Here is a 24,127-nt window from a genome sequence, read left to right as displayed (position 1 = left end):
TTACAGAATCAGCTTGTGAAGGAAACGTGCATATATATAACTGTGGATATGTAGATACCTACATAGTATATACATAAAGCTGTTCTGTGTTTTAGGCAACTTTTCAGGATCTTAAAAAGTATTCAAATTTAGTTAGTTGTTAATTTAACAAATATTTTCCCATACATGAATCACACTTAAAGAAAAAAACTAAATATTTTATTATACCAACAGACTAGGGTCCACTGTTATTTAATTTGATTCCATGTAGTTTCCCTAGTTTATGTGCTCTGCTTCCTCGTGCAGCTGGATCTCACATCTCTATCCACCCAGGATGGGGTCTTTACCAAACTTGGCAGAAATTGAATGTATCTGAGCTACATGCTTTCCTTCTTCATAAAAGCAAATAAATGATCATCTGATGTTTATCAGGCCTTTTTTCTCCTAATAATGTAAATATGGGTAACTATGAATTGACTCTATCTCATCATAAAGATTCTAGTGATGACACTCTGCTTTATACTTGAAAAATTAAACATTATTATTAGAATCTTATGAACTTAAAATTTTCTATCCACTTCCTCGGGAGATAATGTTTTATTATCGTGGCAAAATATACATAACAAAGTTTACCATTTTAACCATTTTTATGTATACAAAGGATAATGTTTGTTGAAAGTATAATTTGTATTAATTATAGCTATACTGAACATCTTTTAGCAGTCCTATTTTTTTTCTTGTTTTAGACAATCCGCCATTATCTGGATCCTTTGTGGCACCAGCTTGGAGCCAAGACTAAATCCTTGGTTCAGGATTTGAAGATATTGCGAACTTTGCTGCAATATCTCTCTCAGTATGATTGCATCACATTTCTTAATCTTCTGGAATCTCTCAGAGCAACAGAGAAGGCATTTGGTCAGAATTCAGGTGGGAGATAAAAATACTAATATTTATCCTAAGAGCTCATTTGAATAAAGTACTGGATTTTTGGGGGGAATCAGGTGTGAGGAGTGCTATATTCAGCTACATGGTATACTAAGATTTCAAATTACGTTTTATGTTCATAGCACAAGGATGTAGGTTTTATGGATAGCTAATGTTTCTACCTACTTCTGTTCTGTATAATAATAAATATTCATATCCATTCCAAGCAATTTTATTTCTAGAAAAGACTGTGTATATCACAGGCAGTCCCCAACTTAGAAATAGGTTGTGTTCTGGAAGTTTAGTTGTTATGAACTTAAAATTAATATTCCCTGAAGAAACAGGAAGGGAATATGGAGTTTCATCAGCTGAAGTGGTGATGGATGAGAAGAAGAGGTTTGTAGGGAAACATACATACGCGGCTGTCCACCGTCTTGTTTTTTTACCAGTCACATCCTTCCCCCACTACCGTGATCTTTCTTACTGTCTGGCTAAACCAGTGTTTTCTAAAGTGTGGTCCAGGGGCCCTGGGGCCAAGATTTAATACAAATAATGTTTCTTAACGGCTTCACCAGTAATATTCTTGAGTAATAAACTACAAATGCATAGCATTGAGAAACATATTGACTGCTAGTACGCTTTGGGTTCCACTGCCTTCATCTGTGCTTAGACACCAGCAGTGATACCCGCCAGTGCTTTTGCACCATTATTGGAAATGTCAACACAGTGGAAAAAATTCAAATAATGAGTTAGTATTATTATGAGAGTAGTTTTGAGGTCACAGACCCCCCATCCCCCCAAAAAAACATCTTGGGGGCCCCCAGGGGTCTATAGGCTGCACTTTGAAAACCACTGTCTAGCCAAACAGTGACAGAGGCCATAACAAGGGAGAAGGTGTGGTTGGGAGATGAATAAGCTGGTGACTGGTTGATAAACAGGTCATATGACCTTCAGAGATTCTCTGAAGTAAACTGTAAATTGAAGGCTTTTTTTTTAAACTTTTTTTATTAGGTTGGCTGTTTCTTGACTCCAGCACCTCAATGTTTATAAATGCTCGAGCAAGGGTTTATCATGTTCCAGATGCTAAAATGAGTAAAAAAGACAAACTGCCTGAAAAACTGGAGATTAAAGAAGAGCAAGGTATCTTGTATGCTTAAGTCTTCAAACATGTCTTTTATTTAAGTATTTGGTGTGGAAATGCTTATCAAGTTACAGTATAGCTTTACATCTCCTTCAGCTGTGTGAAGAACGTGTAACTGCATGTTAATTATATGTTATATGTAACATATATAACATATGGTAAAAGTATTTGGTATGGATTCATTGCCAGGGGATTCCAAATAACAAATGCCAAATATCAATCAAGAGCATTCTTGCTAGGACTTCCCTGGTGGTCCAGTGGTAAAGAATCCGCCTTCCAATGCAGGGAACGAGGGTTCAGTCCCTGGTCAGGGAACTAAGATTCCCACATGCCGCGGGGCAACTAAGCCTGCGTGCCACAACTGAGCTCGCACGCCTCAACTAATGAGCCTGTGTGCCGCCAACTACAGAGTCCAAGCGCTCTGGAGCCCATGCGCCACAACTAGAGAGAGAAAACACCCACACCACAACTAGAGAGAAGCCCGCGCACCACTGTGAAGAGCCTGCATGCTGCAACGAAAGATCCTGCACGCCACAACTAAGACATAACGCAAAAAAGAGTATTCTTACTACTACATAAGAATTATAGATTTTTTTTTTAACTTTGGAATAATTACTATTTGGGCACTTGAAGTCTTAGTGGGTCATTTTAACATCCCTTTTAGCTTTTAAGGGACATAAATACTAGAATGAGGCAAATAATGGGTTTTATTTCATACTCATCTAGTAGGTATAATAAATATCGTTGGTTTTTTAAAGCATGGGATAGGGTTAATGTTTACTTTCTGCCTAGTTCAAAGGTCTATTTCAAAACTTAATTAAATACATTAGTAATATGTTTGAGTACTTACAAAAATAAAAGTTTTATTGTTGTCTGCTTATATCCCATGTTCAGGATTGTGAAAATCTTGGGGATTTTAGAAATAATAAATACTGTTATTTTAGAAATAAGAAATACCAAGTCCTTTATTTTATGTAGCAGTTTATATATAATGTCATAGTTGACAACTAACACATAATCATCTCTTATTAGTGACCACTCATATCACTTTTTCTCAAGGCATTATGGAACCTGTGTTAATGTTGGTTTGAAGCATCTTCATTTAGACCATAAGGAGACCTTTCTCAAAGAAGCAGATTCTATCTATAGAGTATTATGAAGGAAGCTCAAAGGAGTGGGTTTATGGAATGATGCCTGTGTTATCTGTTGTTTTAAAAGCCTTTGGAATACTTTATAGATAAATATTATCACATAGAATGAGGTTGTCTTTTATTTCTATACAGAAACAAGAAAGGAACTGGTCCTAGAAAGCAACCCAAAATGGGAGGCGCTCTCGGAAGTATTGAAAGAAATTGAGGCAGAGAATAAGGAGAGTGAAGCCCTTGGTGGTCCAGGTAGGAAAAAAGGAGATGATGCTATTTGCATTCAAAATCTAGCAAATGAGTCTTTTTGATTAGCTCTTTACAAATAATTTATACTATTATCTTCTTTATCAAATGTAGAAGAGTAAGTGCCACATGAACACTGAAATCTTAGTGACAAGCGCCTATCTGTTCATTTGATGTGATTTTCTCCAGGTTGAATCACTGTATATCCATGAAAGCAGGTTGTTTTACTGGTTGGGTTCTCAGGACTTCTATTTAAAGATGCAACTAATCAACTATTATGTATAGAATGGATAAAAACAACAAGGTCCTACTGTATAGCACAGGGAACTATATTCAATATCCTGTGATAAACCGTAATGGAAAAGAAGATAAAAAAAATACGTGTGTGTGTGTGTGTGTGTGTATAACTGAATCACTTTGCTGTACAGCAGAAATTCACAGAACATTGTAAATCAACTATACTTCAATTAAAAAAAAAAAGATGCAGCAAAATCTCTGCATATATATTCACCAGGCTTTAAATTTGGAATCCTCAAGGAGAAAGCTAATGGGCTTAAGTTTTAGGTTCTTAGCAAGTGTCTTTTCAAAGAAGCCTCAACTGTATTATGGAATGACATTGACTTAGTGCTAAAAATATTTCAAGTTTTGGGGCTACTCTCTTCAAACACAAGTATACTAGTAGACTGAACCTGAACTGTAGACTGAACCTGAATTAAGTTTTAAAAATAAAACCAGATAGAAAATAAAACTAAATTTTAAAAAGTATCTATTGAGGGGAGTATGTGGCACATATACACAATGGAGTGTCGCTCAGCCACGGGAGGAGACGAAGTTGAGCTGTTTGTGGTGGGTGGATGGCCCTGGAGTCTGTCATGCGGGGTGAAGTGGGTCAGAGGGAGAGGAGCAGGTGCCGTGTGCTGGCGCATGTGTGTGGAATATAGAAAAAAGAAAGAAAAAGGCGTGGTTCTGAGGAACCTAGGGACAGGACAGGAGTGGAGACGCAGACATGGAGAGTGGACTTGGGGACACGGGGAAGGGGAGGGGTGGGCTGGGACGAGGTGAGAGAGTGTCATGGACATGTATACACACCACCAAGTGTAGGATGGATAGCTGGAGGGAGGGGTGGGATGGGGAGGGTGGTGGGGAGGCGCAGGAGGGAGGGGATGTGAGTGTGTGTGGCTGATTCACTTTTATTGTGGAGCAGAAACTGACATACTATTGTGGGGCAATTGTGCTCCAGTGAAGATGTTAAGAAAAAAATCTTTTGAGACTTTGAACTCCTTTAAAGCAATAAAGGCAAGCACATAATCCTTATATGAGTAATTATGCTGTGATATTATCCCAGAACTTATGGTGCTGTGATTTAAGACCCGAAGTCATACATGTGTACTTAGAAAAAAAGCATAAAGAATAAAGAAGGGGAAAAAATTGCATCTAGCGGCCACTGTTAACGTTGGCATATTTCCTTCCTGGTTTTCTTTCATGTATTTTCTGTTTCACATTGTTAAAGTTATAGTGTAGATATAATTTCTGGATATAGAATTAATGAGCCAAATGATACTGACATTTTTAAAGTTCTCAAGACCTATTACCCCATTGATTTATAGAAAGTTTTTATCAATTTTCATTTCTTTTGGAAGTATAAGAGCTTATCTTTTTTCACCCAGCTAGCAATGACTGGAGATTCTGTATATATTTGTGTGTGTGTCTACATATATTACATATGTATAACAATCTTATTCATTTGATTGGAGAAAAATGTTATCTTGTTTCAAATTTTGATGCTTGGGGAGCTCAGTTTTTTCTCCGATGCATTTCTTCTTTTGTGAATTGTCTTAGTTTCCTTTGCTGGTTTAAAGTATGTCCTCAGTTTGTATCAGCTTTTTATATACTAAAGATATTAACATTTATCATAGTTACATAAAGTTGTTTTTTTGTCTTTAGCTTTTTTTTTTTTTTTTTAGGAAAAAGTGGATTTATTTAGAGATGCACATTCCATAGACAAAATGTGGTACATCTCAAAAGGCTTGGGAGCAGCCTGTCTTTAGCTTTTTTTAATGCAGTTTTTTATTCTCATAGAGTCAGTCAATTCATTGATCAGTTGATATCTTCTCACAGATATCAGTCTTCTCTGAGATTTCTTCCATTGCTTGTAAGCCTGGAAAATCATCCTCATATGGAGAGGTGGAGAATAGTCATCTTTTTTTTCATGATGTATCATTTAACATTTGACTGTAATCCATTTGGAATTTATTTTGGTATTTCCAGATCTATTTCCAGATCCTCTGGAAAATTATTAATTAAAAAGAGCTTCTTTAAAGCCTCCATTATACCACAGCTATACTTTCTTAAGACTCTAAATATTTCTGGCTTCACCTTTACCCAGAAGATTTAAGTAATCCTGCCAGAGAGGCGAAAGCCTTTGATGAGTATCCGAGACCCTTTTTTTTTTTTTTTTGCGGTAGGCGGGCCTCTCACTGTTGTGGCCTCTCCCCTTGCAGAGCACAGGCTCCGGATGCGCAGGCTCAGCAGCCATGGCTCACGGGCCTAGCCGCTCTGCGGCATGTGGGATCTTCCCAGACCGGGGCACGAACCCGTGTCCCCTGCATCGGCAGGCGGACTCTCAACCACTGCGCCACCAGGGAAGCCCCCGAGACCCTTTTTAAACAAACTGTAAAGTATCTTTAGCGCCAAGGGGTGAGCTGTGTCTCTTGGGGGGAAGGGACGAGGGGGCGCATAAGGTAGGGCGACAAGTGAGGTAATCAGGACATAACGCTGTTTCTAATTTTAGGACACGTTCTCATTTGCGCAAGTGACGACAGGACCTGTTCCCAGCTGCGAGAGTACATCGCTGTCGGAGCAGAGGCCTTCTTGTTGAGGCTCTACAGGAAAACCTTTGAGAAGGACAGCAAAGCCGAAGACGTGTGGATGAGGTTTAGGAAGGAGGATGGCTCAAAGAGAATTATGAAATCCAACAGAAGGCCCAGAGGCCTCCGAAACAAAGACAGGGCTTCTGCCAAAGAGAGGGCTCTCAAAAAGAAGAAACCAAGGCTGACTTTAACTCAGATGATGGAACAATCGGAAGAACTGGAGGAGGAGGGGGTTGTCGAGGAGGGCTGTCCGAGAGACCTAAGCAGTAGCCCTGAAAGCTGCTTAGAAGAAATTAAACACGAGGAGTTTGATTTAAACGTGTCCTCAGATGCCGCGTACGGAATCATGAAAGACCCCCTCACCATTATCCACCCACTCCTGGGCTGCAGCGACCCCTACGCTCTGACACGGGTGCTCCACGAGGTGGAGCCAAGATACGTGGTCCTGTACGACGCAGAGCTGACCTTCGTGCGTCAGCTTGAAATTTACAGGGCAAGTCGGCCCGGGAAACCCCTGAGGCAAGTTGTAAGGAATATGAACTGCGATCTCTGGGCTTCAGTTTCAGTTCTTTAGGATTTAGCACAGATAGACCAGTTGCCCATGGGCTTTCTTATCTTTAACGTTACATTGTTATGATGTTGGTTGAGTTTATGAAACCTTATTTGGCATTCTGATCAGTCTGGGAAGTACGCATGGGAAGGAGGTCGAATGTTGTAGTGGATCCAGGAATCTGAGGGAATGCCCCCCTTCTTGTTACTTGCCCTTCTGCTGTTCTGTGCCATATTCTTTATGCATCGGTTGTAGCCTATGGGGCACCGTCTCTGAACAAGCCTAGGAAATTTACAATATCCTAACTTCTACCAAATGTTAATGTAATTATGACTCAGCTAAATTTCATAATTCTAAAACGTCTTTCTTGTAAATCCGAAAAAGTGACTCTAAGTTACAGCCACATAAAACTAAAGTATTTGGGGAATTATTGTACCACGTATTCTTGAGTTTCAAGAAATATCAGATGAGAAAATGATGCCTCCCAAAGAATATAGTGTTCTGGCTCTCCAATTATCTGAGGGAAATAAACGGCAAAGTTAATATCCTGAACTCAGCCTGAACCAAAAGCAGAGCCAAAAGAAACCTTTCTAGCCAGTTTAACGAATGCAACCTTTCAGAGTAGAGGTGAATGGAGGAGGTGGACCAGAAATAACGCAGGATGAAGAGATGAGACAAAGCTGGTGAAATAATTATAGGCTGATAAATTTTTCATACTTTGCTGTTGATCAACATTGGAGATAGCTTGTGTGCACAAAAGTTCTCTGTTGCCTGAATATGGAATAGTGTGATATTTAGAAACAAAAGGTCAGAACAAGAAGGGACCTCAGAGTTCAACCACTTGATCCATCAATGGGAAACTGAGGCCCAGAAATGGTGAATGACTTGCCCTTGGCCACATGATACATTCGTGGAAGAGCTCAGGTCTCTGGACTCATTGGCCAATGGTTTTTTCCCTGCCCGCACTTCAAAGAAATATAAACTAGGAAAATGAAGACCAAAAGAAAAATCGAGGGCTAAAAAGGGAAAATGTCTCTGATAGAAGGTGAAGAAAAGGGGCAGAGGAGGTGCTTCATTCAGCTTCTTAGCAACCAACAAGATAGGAAAGCTGGCCTTTTCTAAGAGAAGAGAATATGTCAAATTATTTTTTGAGGAGTTTGATATAATCCATGTCTTCTCTGTGTGTGTGTTTATATAAAATGTGTGATGCCTCGGTTCTGTTAAGACATGAATAAAAAGGAACTGAGAAATTACTTGGGAAGATAAAGGTCATATAGATTTCATTTGTTTATTTTTCACTAACATGAACTTTCATAAGCTGGCCTTTATAACCACCATCCAACTTTTTAAACGATTGTTTGGCAGAGATGCAAAGAAAAAATTGAAAAAAGAGAAGCCGCTAAGATTGTGTTTTCTGATTTGTTTATAGTTATGAAGAAAGAATTATTCTATCCCTCTTTGTTATATTTCAGTGTTTACCTAAACTCTGTTCCTCCTTTTGATGAAAGAAGAAGGAAAAAAAAACCCATGTGGTAATGAGACCTTTAACAGGTGGGGTTTAGGCTGCTTAATTTTAATAAGTGTGTGATTAATGGAACCTTTTCTTCTCAGTCAAATATTTATTATTTGAACACTCTAGGTTGCTGATTTCAAATGCCATGCTCTTCCAGGGATTAAAAATTATGTGTTTGCAGCCTAAAAGAGTTCTGTCTTAACTTGCAGGGTTTACTTTCTTATATACGGAGGTTCAACCGAGGAACAACGCTATCTCACTGCTTTGCGGAAAGAAAAGGAAGCTTTTGAAAAACTCATAAGGTAAATACGTAGAAGATCAATATGAAGGACTCAAAGGCCTTTGAAGATCCAGAGGCTTCTCTGAGTGGGGGAATATCTACTAGCCCTCAGGAAAGATGGAGAGAGGAAGCTGCTGGGGAGGGTCACATCAAGATACACCTGTAGTCTGATTCACTCCAGGGTTTATGCACATCAATCCACACTTCCTTTTCTCTTCCCCTGCTTCTCTACCATCTTCAGGTGCTTTTCAGGGGTTTGATAGAATATTAGAAATGTGAAGAAAACTGCTTTTATGTTAATAAAGAAATATAAAACACCAGCAATAGAACTGAAACACTCTCTCCCCCTCCCCCATGTACAAGATTTCTCCCTTCCCTTGGAATCATGATTTTTTTTTCCCTTGTAAAATTTCCATTGTCCATGGGTGGGTGACTGCTTTACTGTTTACTGGGAAATATTTTTATGACCTGGTCAGTTGAGATCCATAGAATGACTCTGGGAAAAAATATTTTTTTAAAGGTGTGACATTGGTCTGAACAGATGTGTGTTTTTTGAGAATGAGTAGCCTTTAATGTTCCAAATCCAAATAGAAAAAGGTTTTGGTTTAATGTAGGGAAAATGTTTCTAATTGAGATATTCACAGACTACATGGCTACATCTTACTCCTGCAAGCAATTGAGAAATCTAATAGCCTCCCCCAAGGGATGTTATCAAGGAAATGGCAGCTTGGTGAGAGAAGATGGATCAGAAGCTCTCTAAGGAGCCCCAGAAGCCAGGGCGGGGGCTGGACAGGGCATCCTTGATCCGAGCCAGAGAAAAGGCTAGACGGGAGGAGACCATGGCCTGGCCTGGCAATGACTGGGCCAGACCAGTCTTTCAAGCCTCAGACATTGGTAACATATCAGTGACAGCGAGAGGGCAGAAATCATTTTTAGTGGCAGTTAGCCAGCCAGGACCTAGACAGAATTTCAAAATGGACGGCCATCCTTCAACACTGGCTGTGGGCTCTCAGTATATGCTTAAAATATGCAGATACCCCAGTTCATCCAGGGCGTGCGTTCCCAGAAACAGGAGTGCTTATTGAATCAGTGTCATTGAGTCCCTTTGAAGAAACTCAGCACGGTTCCTGGGCAGTTCCCTTCCCTTTCTATCCTCTGTGATTGTGGCATGCCTTAGCCATGGATTCTTATAGCTATTGGTCCTGCATTTATTGGTCAGTCCTTTCAGCTTATGAAAATATGTATATATTTTTTTCAATTTTGATTGAAGCATAGTTGATTTACAATGTTGTGTTAATTTCTGCTGTACACAAAGTGAATCAGTTATACATATATGTACATTCTTTTTCATATTCTTTTCCATTATAGTTTATCACAGGATATTGAATATAGTTCCCTGTGCTATACAGTAGGACTTTGTTGTTTATCCATCCTATATATATACTAGTTTGCATCTGCTAATCCCAAATTCCCCATCCTCCCCTCCCCTAGCCCCCTCCCCTTTGTGAAGTCTGTTCTCTATGTCTGGGAATCTGTTTGCATTTCATAGATATGTATTTTCTATTAATGTGCTCTGTGGGATAGTTTATATGTGTGTACATATGCTTTTTGAAAAAGTATTCCAGAAAGTGTTATAACAAACCAGGTGTTATGCAGACTACCTCTTCTTGTCTAGAGCTTTTAGCGTCTCTCTGTGTCTCCTAGACCTTCATCTCCCAAGGCTCAAACAGTCAACATATTTCTTGAGCATCTATTATGAGCCAGCCCCTGTGCTAATGTTAAAGTGCTGGAGTTACAGTGGTGCAGAAAAAGACTCTGTCCTGCCTCCTAGAGCTTATCTCCTAGTGGAAAAGACAATGATTGAATGATTATGAATAATATCATAAATAGACATGGGCAGAGGGCGGTGGGCTGCCAAGGTAAAAGAAAAGGGTATCCTACAAGAGTCTGTCAAAGAGATCTGACCCAGTGTGGGATGTCTGGGACGGCATCACTGAAGGAATGACCTTTAAGCTGACCCGTGGAGCATGTGTGCTGGTTGCTAAGTGGACAAGGTGGGCCAGGGGTTTTGTTGAACAAGGGTGTGTGTGAAAGCTCCGAGGTGCACAAGGCCTGTTAAGGATTTAGAACTTAACTCTGTAGCCAGTAAGACAGCACTGAAGAGTTCTAATTAGGAAAGTGACATAGAGTATTTTTTAAAGGCTGTCTCTGGCATCAAACTGAGGACTGGATGGAGCAGGGAAATAGTCAGGAAAGCTGTTGCAATTGTCTGATAAGAACCAGTGGCAGCCAAGATTAGGTTGATGGAGAGAAGGGGACAGATTTAAGAGATATTGAGGAAATGGCATCAAAGAATTGGTGCTACTGGATGTGGGCCAGTACCTCCTAATTGCTCCTTCACTCTTTTTAAAATATCCTTTGCCTAAGGCTTCTCTGATTAAAGTAACTGTCTCTAAATCACAAAAGAGCATATGGAGCTAAAATATTCAGATTAAGTTGTTGGCGTTCATGTTGAGGGCCCCCAAGACCACCCTCAGGCTCAGTGATTCACCAGATGGACCCACAGGAGTCAGAAAAACTGGTATGCTCACAGTTACGGTTTATTACAGGGAAAAGGACACAGTAAAATCAGCAAAAGGAAAGAACACATGGGGCCAAGTCCAGGAAAATCCAGCATAAGCTGCCGAGTGTCCTCTCCCAGTGAAGTCCCAGGAACGTGCTTACTTCTCCCAGTGGCAGTGTGTGACCGCACGCGCTCAGTGTCGTCCACAGGAAAGCTTGCCCGAGGCTTGGGGCCCAGCGTTTTCACTGGGAGTCAGTCATATAGACATAGTACTCAAGTGACAGACTCCAGCTCCCTGGAGCAAAAACAGGTATTCACTAGAAATCACACTGTTGGCATAAACCATCTGATCACACTGGTGCCATGTCGCCCCAGGCATATAAAAACCCTCTTATCAGGCGTTGTATTCCAAGAGCTCAGACCTCAACTCCCAGAAGCTGGCCAAGGGCTTCTGGGAAGACAAGCTGAGGAGACAGGCCTTTCTTGGGAATGTGCAGGGTTTGAGCAGCCCAGGCCTGCTCCCTTAACCGTTTCCTGCACAGTGTTGTAGCCAAGGGGGTCTGGTAGGCTCGGAGTAGGTGAGTTCTATGCTCCAGGCCTCCTTCCTGTGACTGCCTCTTCTCCGGGGCATCAGAACCTGGCCTAGAAAAAGAGTGCCGTCAGTGGACTGTAGACAGGTATCGGGGACCACATGCCATTCCCGGCTTATACAAGTGATTTTACACTCGAAGGGCTCAGTGACAAGGCTCGGGTAAGCCTGGCACATACTGGAAACTTCACTCAGCAGAACCGGGGATACGGACTTTCTCCTATGTTTCAATCTCTACAGTAATTTCCATACCAGGTTTTGATGTCATTTTATCTATGGTCTGGCATAATTTTATAAACTCTCAGTGGTGATTGTCTACTTATTATATTAGATCTTCCCATATTACACAGATAGTTATGCCGTTCAGAATCTTAAGATATTTACTTTCCCAGAAAACTTGGGGAATTTGAGAAGTGTTTGTTTTGAAAAGCAAAATATATGTGAGGTGCATGGCTGAAAGAGCATTTGCACTAAGCCTGGACTTAGAGAAAAATTTAATGTGAGACCGAGGGAATGTGCTTTTGCCAGGACCTCCATGAGAGATGTTGTAAGAACAAAAGCAATGCTACTATTTAAAATAACCAGAGAGGGATGAATCAGGCGAACTGGCAGTGAAAGGACTGTTTGACTAAACCGGAGATCAGTAGATCACAAATGACAAGTAAAGAGAAAAAAGGTTACACTTGTAAGTATTGCTAATAAAATGCTCCTTGCGTCAAAAAATTAGTAATAACATTCTGAGTATACATAGTTTTGGAGAGGTCACCACTTTTCAAAGAAAAGGGTTATTAGCTTATTTGAAATTTTACAGTTAGAAAATATGATCACAAAATGGGTTAGCATGAGGGCTTGAATAAACGCCCATTTGAAGAGACTTCTAGTCCAGTGTCTCCTCCCTGTGTTATCACGTTGTACAAGCTATTCAAATATCACTGAAGATGTTAAAGCAAAATTAAGAAACCACAGTACTTGAAGTGGAAATAGGGACCTGAATTGTTGAATTATTATTTTGTGTCTATCACATAGAGTAACTTGAAAAATTATGCAGATGTTGAAAGCAAGAGACTGAATATAAGTATGGCAAATTTCTGTTAAACTAATCTGAGTTACTGATTAGGAAGACTTAACTATTTTCTTCACAACCCTGGTTTCATTTCAGGAGTATATTTTTTTCTCAGATTCAGTTTGCAGTTATAACATTTCATAGTAAACTAGCTGTTTTTTAACAGTATTAACTGAAACAGTTGTGGAATCATTTGAAAGAAAATCTTCTGTTTTTTAGCATAATCGTGGATAATTAGGGGATGAGGTTACTACATGTAAGAAAAGTACGGTTATAATAACAGCTGACATTTATATAGTGCTTCCTATGTGCCAGGCACTCTTCTGAGTGCCTTACATATATTATGTGATCCTTGTAACAGTCTCTTTGAGGTTAGATTTTAGTATCATCCCCATTTTACAGATGAAATTGAGGGACAGAACCATTAAACAACTTGCCTAAAGTCACACAGCCAGCAAGTGGTTTCATATTCACGAAACATGGGCCCAGAGTCTGCATTCTAACTCACTGTGCTCTACAGCCATGGTTACAATTTAATCAGGAAATGAGGATGCCCTCACGTGTGATAGCTTAGCCAGTAAGTTAAGTGGAGATGAAGAAAAAAAATCCCCCATGTTGATCCCAAATATAAAAGAAAAAGAAATTTAAGAGCAGTAAGTTTTTTGAACGGTTTGCCCCTTACCCCCAGCTGGAGTCTAGTAGGTGTAACGGGGCAGTAATGAGTGGCTGCCAGAGCCATTGTCACTGCAAAGAATCCTTCATCAGCAACAGTTGACACCGGTACTGAGAGTGACGAGGGAGCACGGAACTGGAACTATTGCCTGCCTCCTTGCGGTCTATCCATAAAATGTTATACTGATAATAACTTTGCATTTGTATGTTGTTTCAAATAGTAAGGAATTTAAACTTGGAGTTTCTGTTCTCTGGTGGAATCTCTTCGTGGTACCCTGCCCTAAAACATCACATATCCAGAGTGGTTGGGGAATTGCTCCATCTGATTTTATTTCCTTTCATTGGAAAATCCTTTTTGTTTGAGCCCTTGTTGAAATCATTAGTTGCTGATGAAGATTCCTCTTGTTTCACCTTCCCCAGCCTCTTTTATTGCAGTCAGTCAGTTCCACGGTTTTCACGTTGCCGTGAAACTCAGTTGCAAGCCCAGTGAGGGCAGAGACCCAGCCTTATACATCTTTTCTGTCAGCCTGGCACAGAGGAACACACAGTGCTTGCTCTTTCCTGAACTGATTATAGCATCTTTTACTGGTTTTGAAAAGTAAGACTACGGCACACCTGGCCTACTCTTCCTGTGGTTATTGAGGATCTTGCCATGATTCCGGTTCTTGATTACAAATCTCAGTTAGGATTGTACAGGCTTGTCAATCTACCGGGTTTAAGATACTGAGCTTCCTTGAAGACAGGAATTATCGGGTAACCATATTTGTATCCAAAATACCTCGCACAGCATGTGGGAGCCCTCTGTAAATGTTTTAAGTAAACGCACAAGTGAGTGAATTGATGCTGCTCTACTGCATAACCTGAGATGTTGATTTTTTTGTTTAAATCTTTTGTTGGGAATTTGCTTTCTAATATTAATCTTGATTTTCCTTTAAAACCGCGGGTGTTTAATGGGGCCTCCCACCTGGAGTTTTTTAAATCAAAGCTTAACCATGTATTGTTTTCATTTTTTTAATCATTGATTTTTTTATTATTATTATTATTATTTTTTTTGGCTGCGTTGGGTCTTCATTGCTGTGCATGGGCTTTCTCTAGTTGCGGCGAGCAGGGGCTTCTCTTGTTGCGGAGCACGGGCTCTAGGCACACGGGCTTCAGTAGTTGTGGCACATGGGCTCAGTAGTTGTGGCTCATGGGCTCTAGAGCACAGCCTCAGTAGTTGTGGTGCACGGGCTTAGTTGCTCTGCGGCATGTGGGATCTTCCTGCACCAGGGCTCAAACCCGTGTTCCCTGCATTGGCAGGCAGATTCTTAACCACTGAGCCACCAGGGAAGTCCCTAATCATTGATTTTTAACGATCCTATTTATGATTACTCAGAAAATATTGGGATATAAATTATTTGAATCCTTTTCAATGTTCAGTAACACATTTAGCACTTTTTTTTTTTTTTTTTTTTTGCAGTATGCGGGCCTCTCACTGTTGTGGCCTCTCCCGTTGCGGAGCACAGGCTCCGGACGTGCAGGCTCAGCAGCCATGGCTCACGGGCCTAGCTGCTCTGCGGCATGTGGGATCTTCCTGGACCAGGGCACGAACCCGTGTCCCCTGCATCGGCAGGCGGACTCTCAACCACTGCGCCACCAGGGAAGCCCTAGCACATTTTTATAAAAAGTCTCAATAATCTCTCTGTGGCATTTTTCACATGCTTATTTCATGCTGCAAAGTGTTTAGAGGACATACAGAATAGAAAATAAATAACAGTATTTTTTTAACTCTGGAAGATGAGCAGGAGTGCCCAACCAAGAAACTTTCTGCTTCCTTTACACATCACTTGACTGTGCATATTCTAATGTTTCCTGTATTCTCTTTTACCACTACAGTTACATAGATCATTTTGTATATTATAATTTACAAGAGATTAAAATCTGGAATTTTGAAATTAGCTCAGAAATGTTGAAGATGTTTTTCTCCCACCCACAGGGAAAAGGCTAGCATGGTTGTCCCTGAAGAAAGAGAAGGCAGAGATGAAACGAACCTCGACCTCGTAAGAGGCTGTGTATCTGCAGGTACTCCCACCGACACACGCAAAGCCGGTGAGTCCTGCCCTTTGCCGAACACTCCTGCTGCCTGTGCAGGAGGCTGTGAGATTCCAGTTTCTCTGCAGAAGCTTGGTTTTTCTCAATAAGCTCTTAAACGTGGCTGTCTGCTCCCATACCCTGGTCTCAGCTGGCTGTTTACTAGCCACGTGTCCTTCCTGGATCTCGGGCTCCTCACCTGTAAAATAAGTGGGGTTGTGATCTACGCACCGGCATTGGAAATCAATTACACTCCATCATTGGTTGAGATTCAGAATGTACTTTTGCCAAGAAACTTTTGTAAGTGGTGATTAGGTTCTTACCTTTACCTGAAGAGGCCAGTTTGCCCATAGATAAAGAGTCAGGATTGTTTGGGGTGTGTTCCCACTTCCATATCTGTGTTTGTTGGTTGCTTCTTGGTGCTTTTCCAGATCCCAGGTGTGTGGTATTCTCACTGCCATGCAGCGTCCCAGCAGTGGCTTCCACCAAGACCTGCTGGATGCCACGTGCACCATGGTACAGGGTTAGCCATGTCCCACGCCCCAGGCCCCATTTCCCCATGTCAGCAGCTGCTTTCAGCCAAGAGGCGTGGGAAAAACAATACAGTTGAGCCCTTTTCTCCTTTGGTGGGGTCTAGCGCAGTTAAAGCAGTGGGTCTCAGAATTTAGCGTACTTAAGAATAGCCTCTGATGCTTGTTAAAACTGTAGATTCACGGACCCCAGTCCATAGAAATTCCAAATCAATAGATCTGAAATGGGGTCAGCGTCTGATGGACGTGGTCCTTGGACCTTATTGGGAAACACTGCCTCAGAGTATCTTTTGAAGAAGATTCTTATTAACTCAAATAGGTTGGGGACATGTCATGCAGAACAACAGGATGTCAGGCAATATGAATAAGGTAGTTTGGAGCAAGTAGGTACCACACGGAAAGCTGTTCACAGAAATCTGCCCTTTCGAGTTCAGTCCTCTAAGCGCTTGTGTTAGCTTTCCTTTGCTGCTATAGCAAATTGCCACAAATTTAGTGTCTGGAAACAACACACATTTATTATCTAACAATTATTATCTTACAATCCAAAGTCCAAATGGGCTTCACTGAGCTCAAATGAAGGTGTGTGCAGGGCTGAGATCCCCCTGGAGGCTGCAGGGGAGAACCCCTTCCTCTTCCAGGTTATCCAGGCCACCTACATCCCTTGGCCCATGGCTCCTTCCTCCCACTTCAGCGTCAGCAGCTCCAACTCTGAGCTTCCTGCTTCCCTCTTTCATTATAAGGACCCTTGGGCCTACCTGGATAATACAGAATAATCTCCCAATCTTGAGAGCCTTAATTTAATCACATTTCCAAAGTCACCTTTGCCGTGTAAAGTAACATATTTACAGGTTTCAAGGATTAGGACATGGACATCATCAGGGGGCCACTATTCTGCCTACAACAGCACTTTTGAGTCCTTCAACCAGCAGTGTTGGCATCACGTGGGAGCCTGTTAGAAATGCAGGGTTTTTGACCCTATTCCAGACCTACAGAAACAATAGGTACTTTAACTCCATCCCAGGTGATTCATATGCACGTTAGTGGGAGAAGCTCTGTGCACTTGTTTTTCCCAGCTTCTCCCATTTTCCCATCTCTGGACTTGTTGATATAAGCACTAAAAGCTCCAAATTTTTTCACAGCAGTCAACAAGGCAGTTTATTCAGAGAACATTTCTAAGCATCTACTATGTCCTAGGAATTGGGACGACGATGATCAGTAAAATGTGGTCAGTGCAACAGTGAGGGACCGTAAAGCAGGGGTCCCCAACCCCTGGGCCACGGACCGATACTGGTCTGCAGCCTGTTAGGAACCGGGCCGCACAGCAGGAGGTGAGCGGCAGGTGAGTGGAGCTTCCTCTGCCGCTCCCCATGGCTCCCCGTGGCTCGCATCACCGCCTGAGCCAGCACCCCCAAGCACCCACACACCCCACCCCCATCCGTGGAAAAACTGTCTTCCATGAAACCAGTCCCTGGTGCCAGAAAGGTTGGGGACCGCTGCCATAGAGGAACCACAGAGGGAAGATGATGGCAAATGCTGGTATTTGTGAATTCTAAGTACCAAGAGACCCCAACTTCCTACCAGCTCTATTTAGTTTAAGGGAAATAGCCTTAAACTGTAAATAAACCTTTTTATAATATGGAAAAGTGTGGAATAACATGTCATACTGTGTAACCAGGCATCGGAGATTAACAGCAGAAACATAGATTTTTAACTTTGTGCTCTTCCATCTTTGAGAGTTACTCCTCAGTGACATTACTTAAAGTGCTTCTTTTTCTTCATAGGCGGCCAGGAACAGAATGGTACCCAGCAAAGTATCGTTGTGGACATGCGCGAGTTTCGAAGCGAACTCCCATCTCTGATCCACCGTCGGGGCATCGACATTGAGCCAGTGACCTTAGAGGTCGGAGACTACGTTCTGACTCCAGAAATGTGCGTGGAGCGCAAGAGCGTCAGCGATTTGATCGGCTCTTTGAACAATGGCCGCCTCTACAGCCAGTGTATCTCCATGTCCCGCTACTACAAGCGGCCGGTGCTTCTGATCGAGTTTGACCCCACTAAGCCTTTCTCTCTCATGTCCCGAGGTGCCTTCCATCAGGAGATCTCCGGCAATGACATCAGCTCCAAGCTCACGCTCCTTACGCTGCACTTCCCCAGGCTCCGGATCCTCTGGTGCCCCTCCCCACACGCCACCGCGGAGCTGTTTGAGGGGCTGAAGCAGAACAAGCCACAGCCGGACGCGGCGACGGCCATGGCCGTGACAGCCGATTCCGAGACCCTCCCCGAGGCAGAGAAGTATAATCCCGGTCCCCAGGACTTCTTGTTAAAAATGCCAGGGGTAAATGCCAAAAACTGTCGCTCCCTGATGACCAACATTAAGAACATCGCCGAATTAGCAAGCCTGTCCCTCGACAAGCTGGTGCTCTTGCTGGGGAACGCAGCAAACGCCAGGCAGCTCTATGACTTCATTCACACCTCCTACGCAGAGGTCATCTCCAAAGGGAAAATGGGAAAATGAATGGTGGTGCCTGTTTTCTTATCCCGTGACTATGCTTCTCAGCGGCTCCTTGCCTGCCCTCACAGGTCTTTATTAATTATTAGGCCAGTAGCTTATTCTCTGCCAGTCTGAATGATTAGGCTGTTTCCTGGGTCAGGGGACCAGAGGCCAAGGCTGGGCTCTGAACTTTGCGTTCAGGAGTCATTTTTACTTCCCACGCCTGCTCTCCTCCTTCCCTGCACCATCCATGCCAGGTCCAGTATGTTCCATTTACATGAGGTGTTGTCAGGATCAGGGAAAGTGTCTGCAGTGTTTATAGAAGGCCATTTCTGAAACATGCAGAAACTTAGGTTTCTTCCACAGACTGAAAATGCACCGTCGTGTTCTTACCCTCTGTCTACAGAGGGGCTCCCAGGACACTGAGAAGGGAACATCTCTGCCATTCCCGACCTGTTCTCCCCTCCAGGTTTTCCTCAGCTGCATGCTTCTCCCACCTGTCTGCCTCGGGGATAAATTCATGGGGACTTCCTACTGCTAATTTAAGAAAGGCAGCCACTTCTAAAACCGGCCAATCGGTCTTCTGATCACCTGAAGATATGTAGCACGTACTATAACTATAACTGGATTGTTCAAAACCAGTATTTTTAAAACATAAAATGAATTACCGATTTACAGAATTAGATGGCGTGGGTGAAGGAGCCCTGAAAATGCTCCGTTATTATAGCTGTTTATCCTCCTAAGTCCCAGCAGAGTCTCTTAGACTTCCTCCTTCCCAGCCTCTCCTACCTGTCCTGGGACCCCCAGCTCAGGTCCTCTCTCGGGTCTCCGCCCCCCCACGTCCCTGTTCCAGAGCAGCCTCCTGCACCTCTGTGTGGGGACTGGCACACAAGCAAAGGAGGGACCCACAGCTTTTAAGGTTTGATTTTCCTTCCTTGAGTTGAGTCAGAAGGGTTGTAAGGAGATGGAAGATCAATGCATAGCATATATAAAAATCCTAAAGAAATATATATATATTTGAAAATCCATAAAGAAAACAGTCTCATTCCAAACCTTCTGGTCCTTACTGAAGTATACGTACAGGACATTCACAACATCTTTGTGCAATTTTTAAACTTTTATATTGAAACATTATTAACTTAGGTATTATTCACATATTTAATGATGAGTAGTAAGTTTTCTACCTCAAGAGCTGCTGTAGACATCAGTTCCGCTGGCCGCATCACATAGGGTCATATTTTGTTGGCCGTGTTTTTTTTTTTTTTTTTGTGGTATGCGGGCCTCTCACTGTTGTGGCCTCTCCCATTGCAGAGCACAGGCTCCGGACGCGCAGGCTCAGCGGCCATGGCCCACGGGCCCAGCCGCTCCGCGGCATGTGGGATCTTCCCAGACCGGGTCACGAACCCACGTCCCCTGCATCGGCAGGCAGACTGTCAACCACTGCGCCACCAGGGAAGCCCGGCCGTGTTTTTATTTGTTACACTGTTGGAACTCAGAGTCAACAGTGGACCGTGTAACGCAAAATGGTCTTCAACTTTAACAGAAGTCTTTCAACTGTCATCTCCAAACCGAACCTTTCATCTTGATTTCTTGGTATGTCGACATATGTTGAAGTGTATGGCTTTTGAACTCTATACAAGGATACCACAAGAATGAATTATGGGGTATCAAGGAACCATATTTGTTATCATCTAACTCTGTAGAGTGACTTGGAGAGGAGAGAAGAAGACAAGAAACAAAAATTAGTTTAAGGCAGAATAAAGATTTGGGCTACTAATTTTGTCCCAGGGTTAAAAATATACCCTTGAGAATAGGAAAACAAAAATGTCAGGCTCATATGTTAACTTTCACTTTTGTATACATTTCTTTCTTTAAGCATTCAGTCATAGTTAAACGTACATTAAAATAGACACCACCTCAAATAGTAATGGTTATTATAATTTTGCTTCACTCTATCCTAGCACTTCTGCTTGAGAGATGTAATTTCTGTTTTTTTCTCCTGGTATAATTCCACCTGCCTTTTATTGTTCTTTCATTACGTAAGAGGAAAATCCTAACAGAGCACGTTCTTTGATAAGGGTTTCACTCCAAGTTAAGTTTTCAAAAATAAGCTCTCAAAGCTACCATCTTAAACAGTCCTTGTTATCTGCTACAACATAGAAAACAGTCTTAGTTGTGTTTAGAGAGCCAGTGTCTTCTGGCTCCCAAATTCTGTTACCTCCTGTTGTACCTACTAGACATCTTAAGACAGTGCACCAGCTCATGTGTGTTTGAATTATGAATGATAGTGTCTAATGAACTCTAAAATGGTCATTATAGTTGAAAGGCTCTCACTGCCACTTCCTCTCCCAACTAAATAAATATATTTTAGTGTCTCCAGTTGTGGAAACCCTTTAATACAACCATCATGTATTTACTTTTGCCAAATTCTTTTAAAATTTTTACAATCTAAGAATCTTTGGCAAAGAACTAGAAATGCATGCAGTTGAAAAAACTATATCACTTTATTGTCTAGCATCATTTTATTAACTTTGCTTTTTTCTTTCAAAATCACAAACATCCAGTTTACTTATGAACTCAAGCTTAGCTTTTTAAAAACCTTTTTTAAAAACTTGAGACCAACATTATTCTAGGTTACAAGTTTTTTGCATAAAACTTTGAGCATATGAAATATTGTGAGAAGTCGTTTTCAGTGTTAACTCACAGTGTCTCTCTTGATACTTTCTTAAAGTTATATAAGAAGAAATCATTTTTAATAGTGACCGTAAATAATATCCTTTTGGCAGTAGTTACTGTTTCTTTAATCTGAGGCTTAGTATGTCTATATGTCTGCGTATGTTTGGGCACATCCAGAATGCAGTTTCCCAGCTCATGAGGGACTGAAAATAATTGTCTCATTTATCAACCCACTGAGACACAGAGGGTTAAGTCTAGATTCAGTTGTGTTGAGATAACAGAATACAGAGTTAATAAATGGCCTCCAGCAGGAAAACCTACACTGAAGCGAATCTGGAGAAGTGGGTGAGGGGAGAAAGATGGGAATTATTAGTCTTTGCTTTAGTTTTTCAAGCATAATTTGATATTCTTTTGGCTCAGAAAACTTCTTTAGGGAAATTCCCTTTTCTTTTTTGTTCAGTTTAACCTACAAATGTCCCCTTAAGAACCAACATTTTAGGAAAATTCTTTTCTCAGGCTTGGGCATATTAAAATTTACCCAGACTTTGACATGAGTTGTCACTTCTCTTCATTATTTTGCTTTCTATTTTGGTTTATAGCTATTTCCTGTCTGATTCTGGACTTCAGTGCTTAAGTTACCATCTTTATCCATGGGTATTTGGTGGCCTACACCACTGTTGTTTTTTTGATGTAAGGGTATATAAGCCAAAATTTGTATGGGAGGGAGACCTAACCATTTACATCAATTTGTAACAGAGTTGTTTGTGTGTGTTTTAATAACGTGTATTTATTCAGTATTCTCAGCATTCTGTGGGCAAAATAAAAATAACCATGTATAGTGAAAGGGAATATATTCCCAGTACATTATAGTTACCAGTGTGTTGGTAAATATAATTTAAAATTCAGAGAATATTTAATTGGTTTTTTTTACGCAGAGTAAACGATTAAAGCTGAAATGCGCTTTGAACCACTTCTTTGGCATTTGACTTGCTTGGTAAACCCGGTTTCTAAGGCATCGGAGTATTTTTCTTTTGGTTATTTTCCTTTACCGTTTTTCATTTTGTAGCATGTGTCCTTAAGGAGGGGGGAAATCCATTCTCCTTCTGAAAATACTCATTTGTTGTCAATGTAATGAATATGGGGCAAGTATAATGCCTGGGACACCTTAACTCAACAAAGATTAATTTCCTGCCACCCCTGACTCATACATTTTTGTTCCTTTAACGTTCCTTTTAAAGTTAAAAGAAGTAAATTACTCTTTTAACACATTGCGAATTTATTGTAGCCTCTTAAACAAGTTAATCATTAGTTTACTAATTGACTCATTTCAATGATTTAAGTATTTTGCTTCTGCTTTGAAATGTAGAACCGAAACCCTCTTTAACATAAGGTGTCAGACAGTTTATTTCTCAAAATGTTTTAATGTCTGAATACTCTGGTAGAATGATGAACCCTTACTCAGTAGTAATATAACTCACATTTATTAGCATTTGTGCTTTATCTCATTTAATCCTCATGGTAAAGCCATAAAGGTACTATTACTTAAAATCCTCTTTTACAATGATGAAACTGAAGCACAGAGAGGTTAAGTAATTTTTCCAAGGTCACCCAGTAGTAAATGGTGGAACCATGATTGGAACTCAAGCAGTTTGACTCCACAGCCCATGATGAAAAACTGGAGGCAAAGCAGGGCCGGTGGAGAGTGGGAGACTGTGCTTTGTGTCCCCTTTCATAAATCTAATGACAAATACAGAAAAAGCAGATTGGTTTGTTTCCATGCCTGTCAGAGAAGAGTGTCAAGAGCAGGTATGCAAAACTTGGAAAGAGGTCCAAGAGAGTACTGAGTACCCTTACTCTGTAGCCCTGGATGTTGCCTAGTGATCTCTGCTGCCCGGGGATTATCTGATTTTCTAGGGCTGGGAACGTTTTGCTGACTGATTAGGAAGGCTATTTTGCAAGCTTATAAGAATAGGGGTTAATTTGCAGAAAACTGATAACATTACAAATGATTCTTGTACAGTAACACCACAAAGAATATTGCCTGGTGGGACATTAACCAGTTTTGCATTTGCTAGCAAATTTATTCAGCATTCCTTTGACCAACTACAAATTTCCAGGTCCTTGAATTTTCTCTTGAATCAGTCTTGACATCTTACTGGTTTCCTCATTAATTGAATTGAAAAAAATCTTTGACTTCTGTTATTTTTCTATTTGTATGAGAGTCATGTTTTTAACCTTTTGAAATTGTACTTTGCAAATGGTGTTGCCAACATGAGCTCCCATGTAATGATGAATCCATATTTCCAGCCTCATTCATCCTAAAATGAAACCTTGTAAATTAGAAGGTGGATTTTATTACATATATATATACATATATATATTTAAGAACTGTACTTTGGAACTAAGACATTAATATTAAAAACTATAAATTGATTAAATATTTAAGAACTATAGACACATTTTAAGATGCTGGTTCAGTGGCCCTGTCTTTCTCATTCTGTTTATAAAACCTCAATGGAATCTTTAATCTGAATTCCTTTTCTGTGTCACATTATCAGTGTTAAAGAGACTTGATTCATGAATGAGAAAAAAGAGAAGTTTCAGATATTCCCAAGGATCCATTTGCATGAAGCAGGTATTTCTACATGGAAAGAACAGTGCTCCCTGAGGGCCTGGGAGACAGGTAAACAAAATCAACTTGTGATTTCCAACAAGGGAATTTCCTGGGGTTCGTGAAAATAGTAAATAAACTAGGTCTGATGAAATGGTGACACGGTATATTTGAAATGATATTTGGGGACAATTTTCCTGTAATGATAAGCTCCATA

General features: G+C 41.1%; 1 protein-coding gene across 2 annotated transcripts in view; it reads left to right on the top strand.

The window, feature by feature from the left end:
• ERCC4 (ERCC excision repair 4, endonuclease catalytic subunit) overlaps positions 1-22,270 on the top strand; it is a 35,679-nt gene extending 13,409 nt beyond the window's left edge. The window contains exons 5-12 of one of the 2 annotated variants that reach the window (XR_014017628.1): positions 726-906; positions 1,915-2,043; positions 3,328-3,438; positions 6,224-6,821; positions 8,575-8,667; positions 15,508-15,620; positions 17,914-19,864; positions 20,081-22,270. Coding sequence is in view for 1 of the 2 variants with exons in the window: in XM_081256607.1 (XP_081112733.1) it covers positions 726-906; positions 1,915-2,043; positions 3,328-3,438; positions 6,224-6,821; positions 8,575-8,667; positions 15,508-15,620; positions 17,914-18,647 (1,959 nt within the window). In the remaining variant the exon portion in view is untranslated. Of the gene's footprint in view, positions 1-725; positions 907-1,914; positions 2,044-3,327; positions 3,439-6,223; positions 6,822-8,574; positions 8,668-15,507; positions 15,621-17,913 lie in introns of both variants that reach the window. The other variant, XM_081256607.1, reaches the window with a different exon arrangement.
• Positions 22,271-24,127: the final 1,857 nt, after the last annotated feature.

The sequence above is a fragment of the Mesoplodon bidens genome (genome assembly GCF_964165515.1).
Source record: "Mesoplodon bidens genome assembly, chromosome: 15".
In the NCBI taxonomy this organism is placed as follows: domain Eukaryota; kingdom Metazoa; phylum Chordata; class Mammalia; order Artiodactyla; family Ziphiidae; genus Mesoplodon; species Mesoplodon bidens.
Note: the sequence above shows the minus strand (reverse complement) of the source record. Positions and strands in the feature narration are given on the sequence as shown.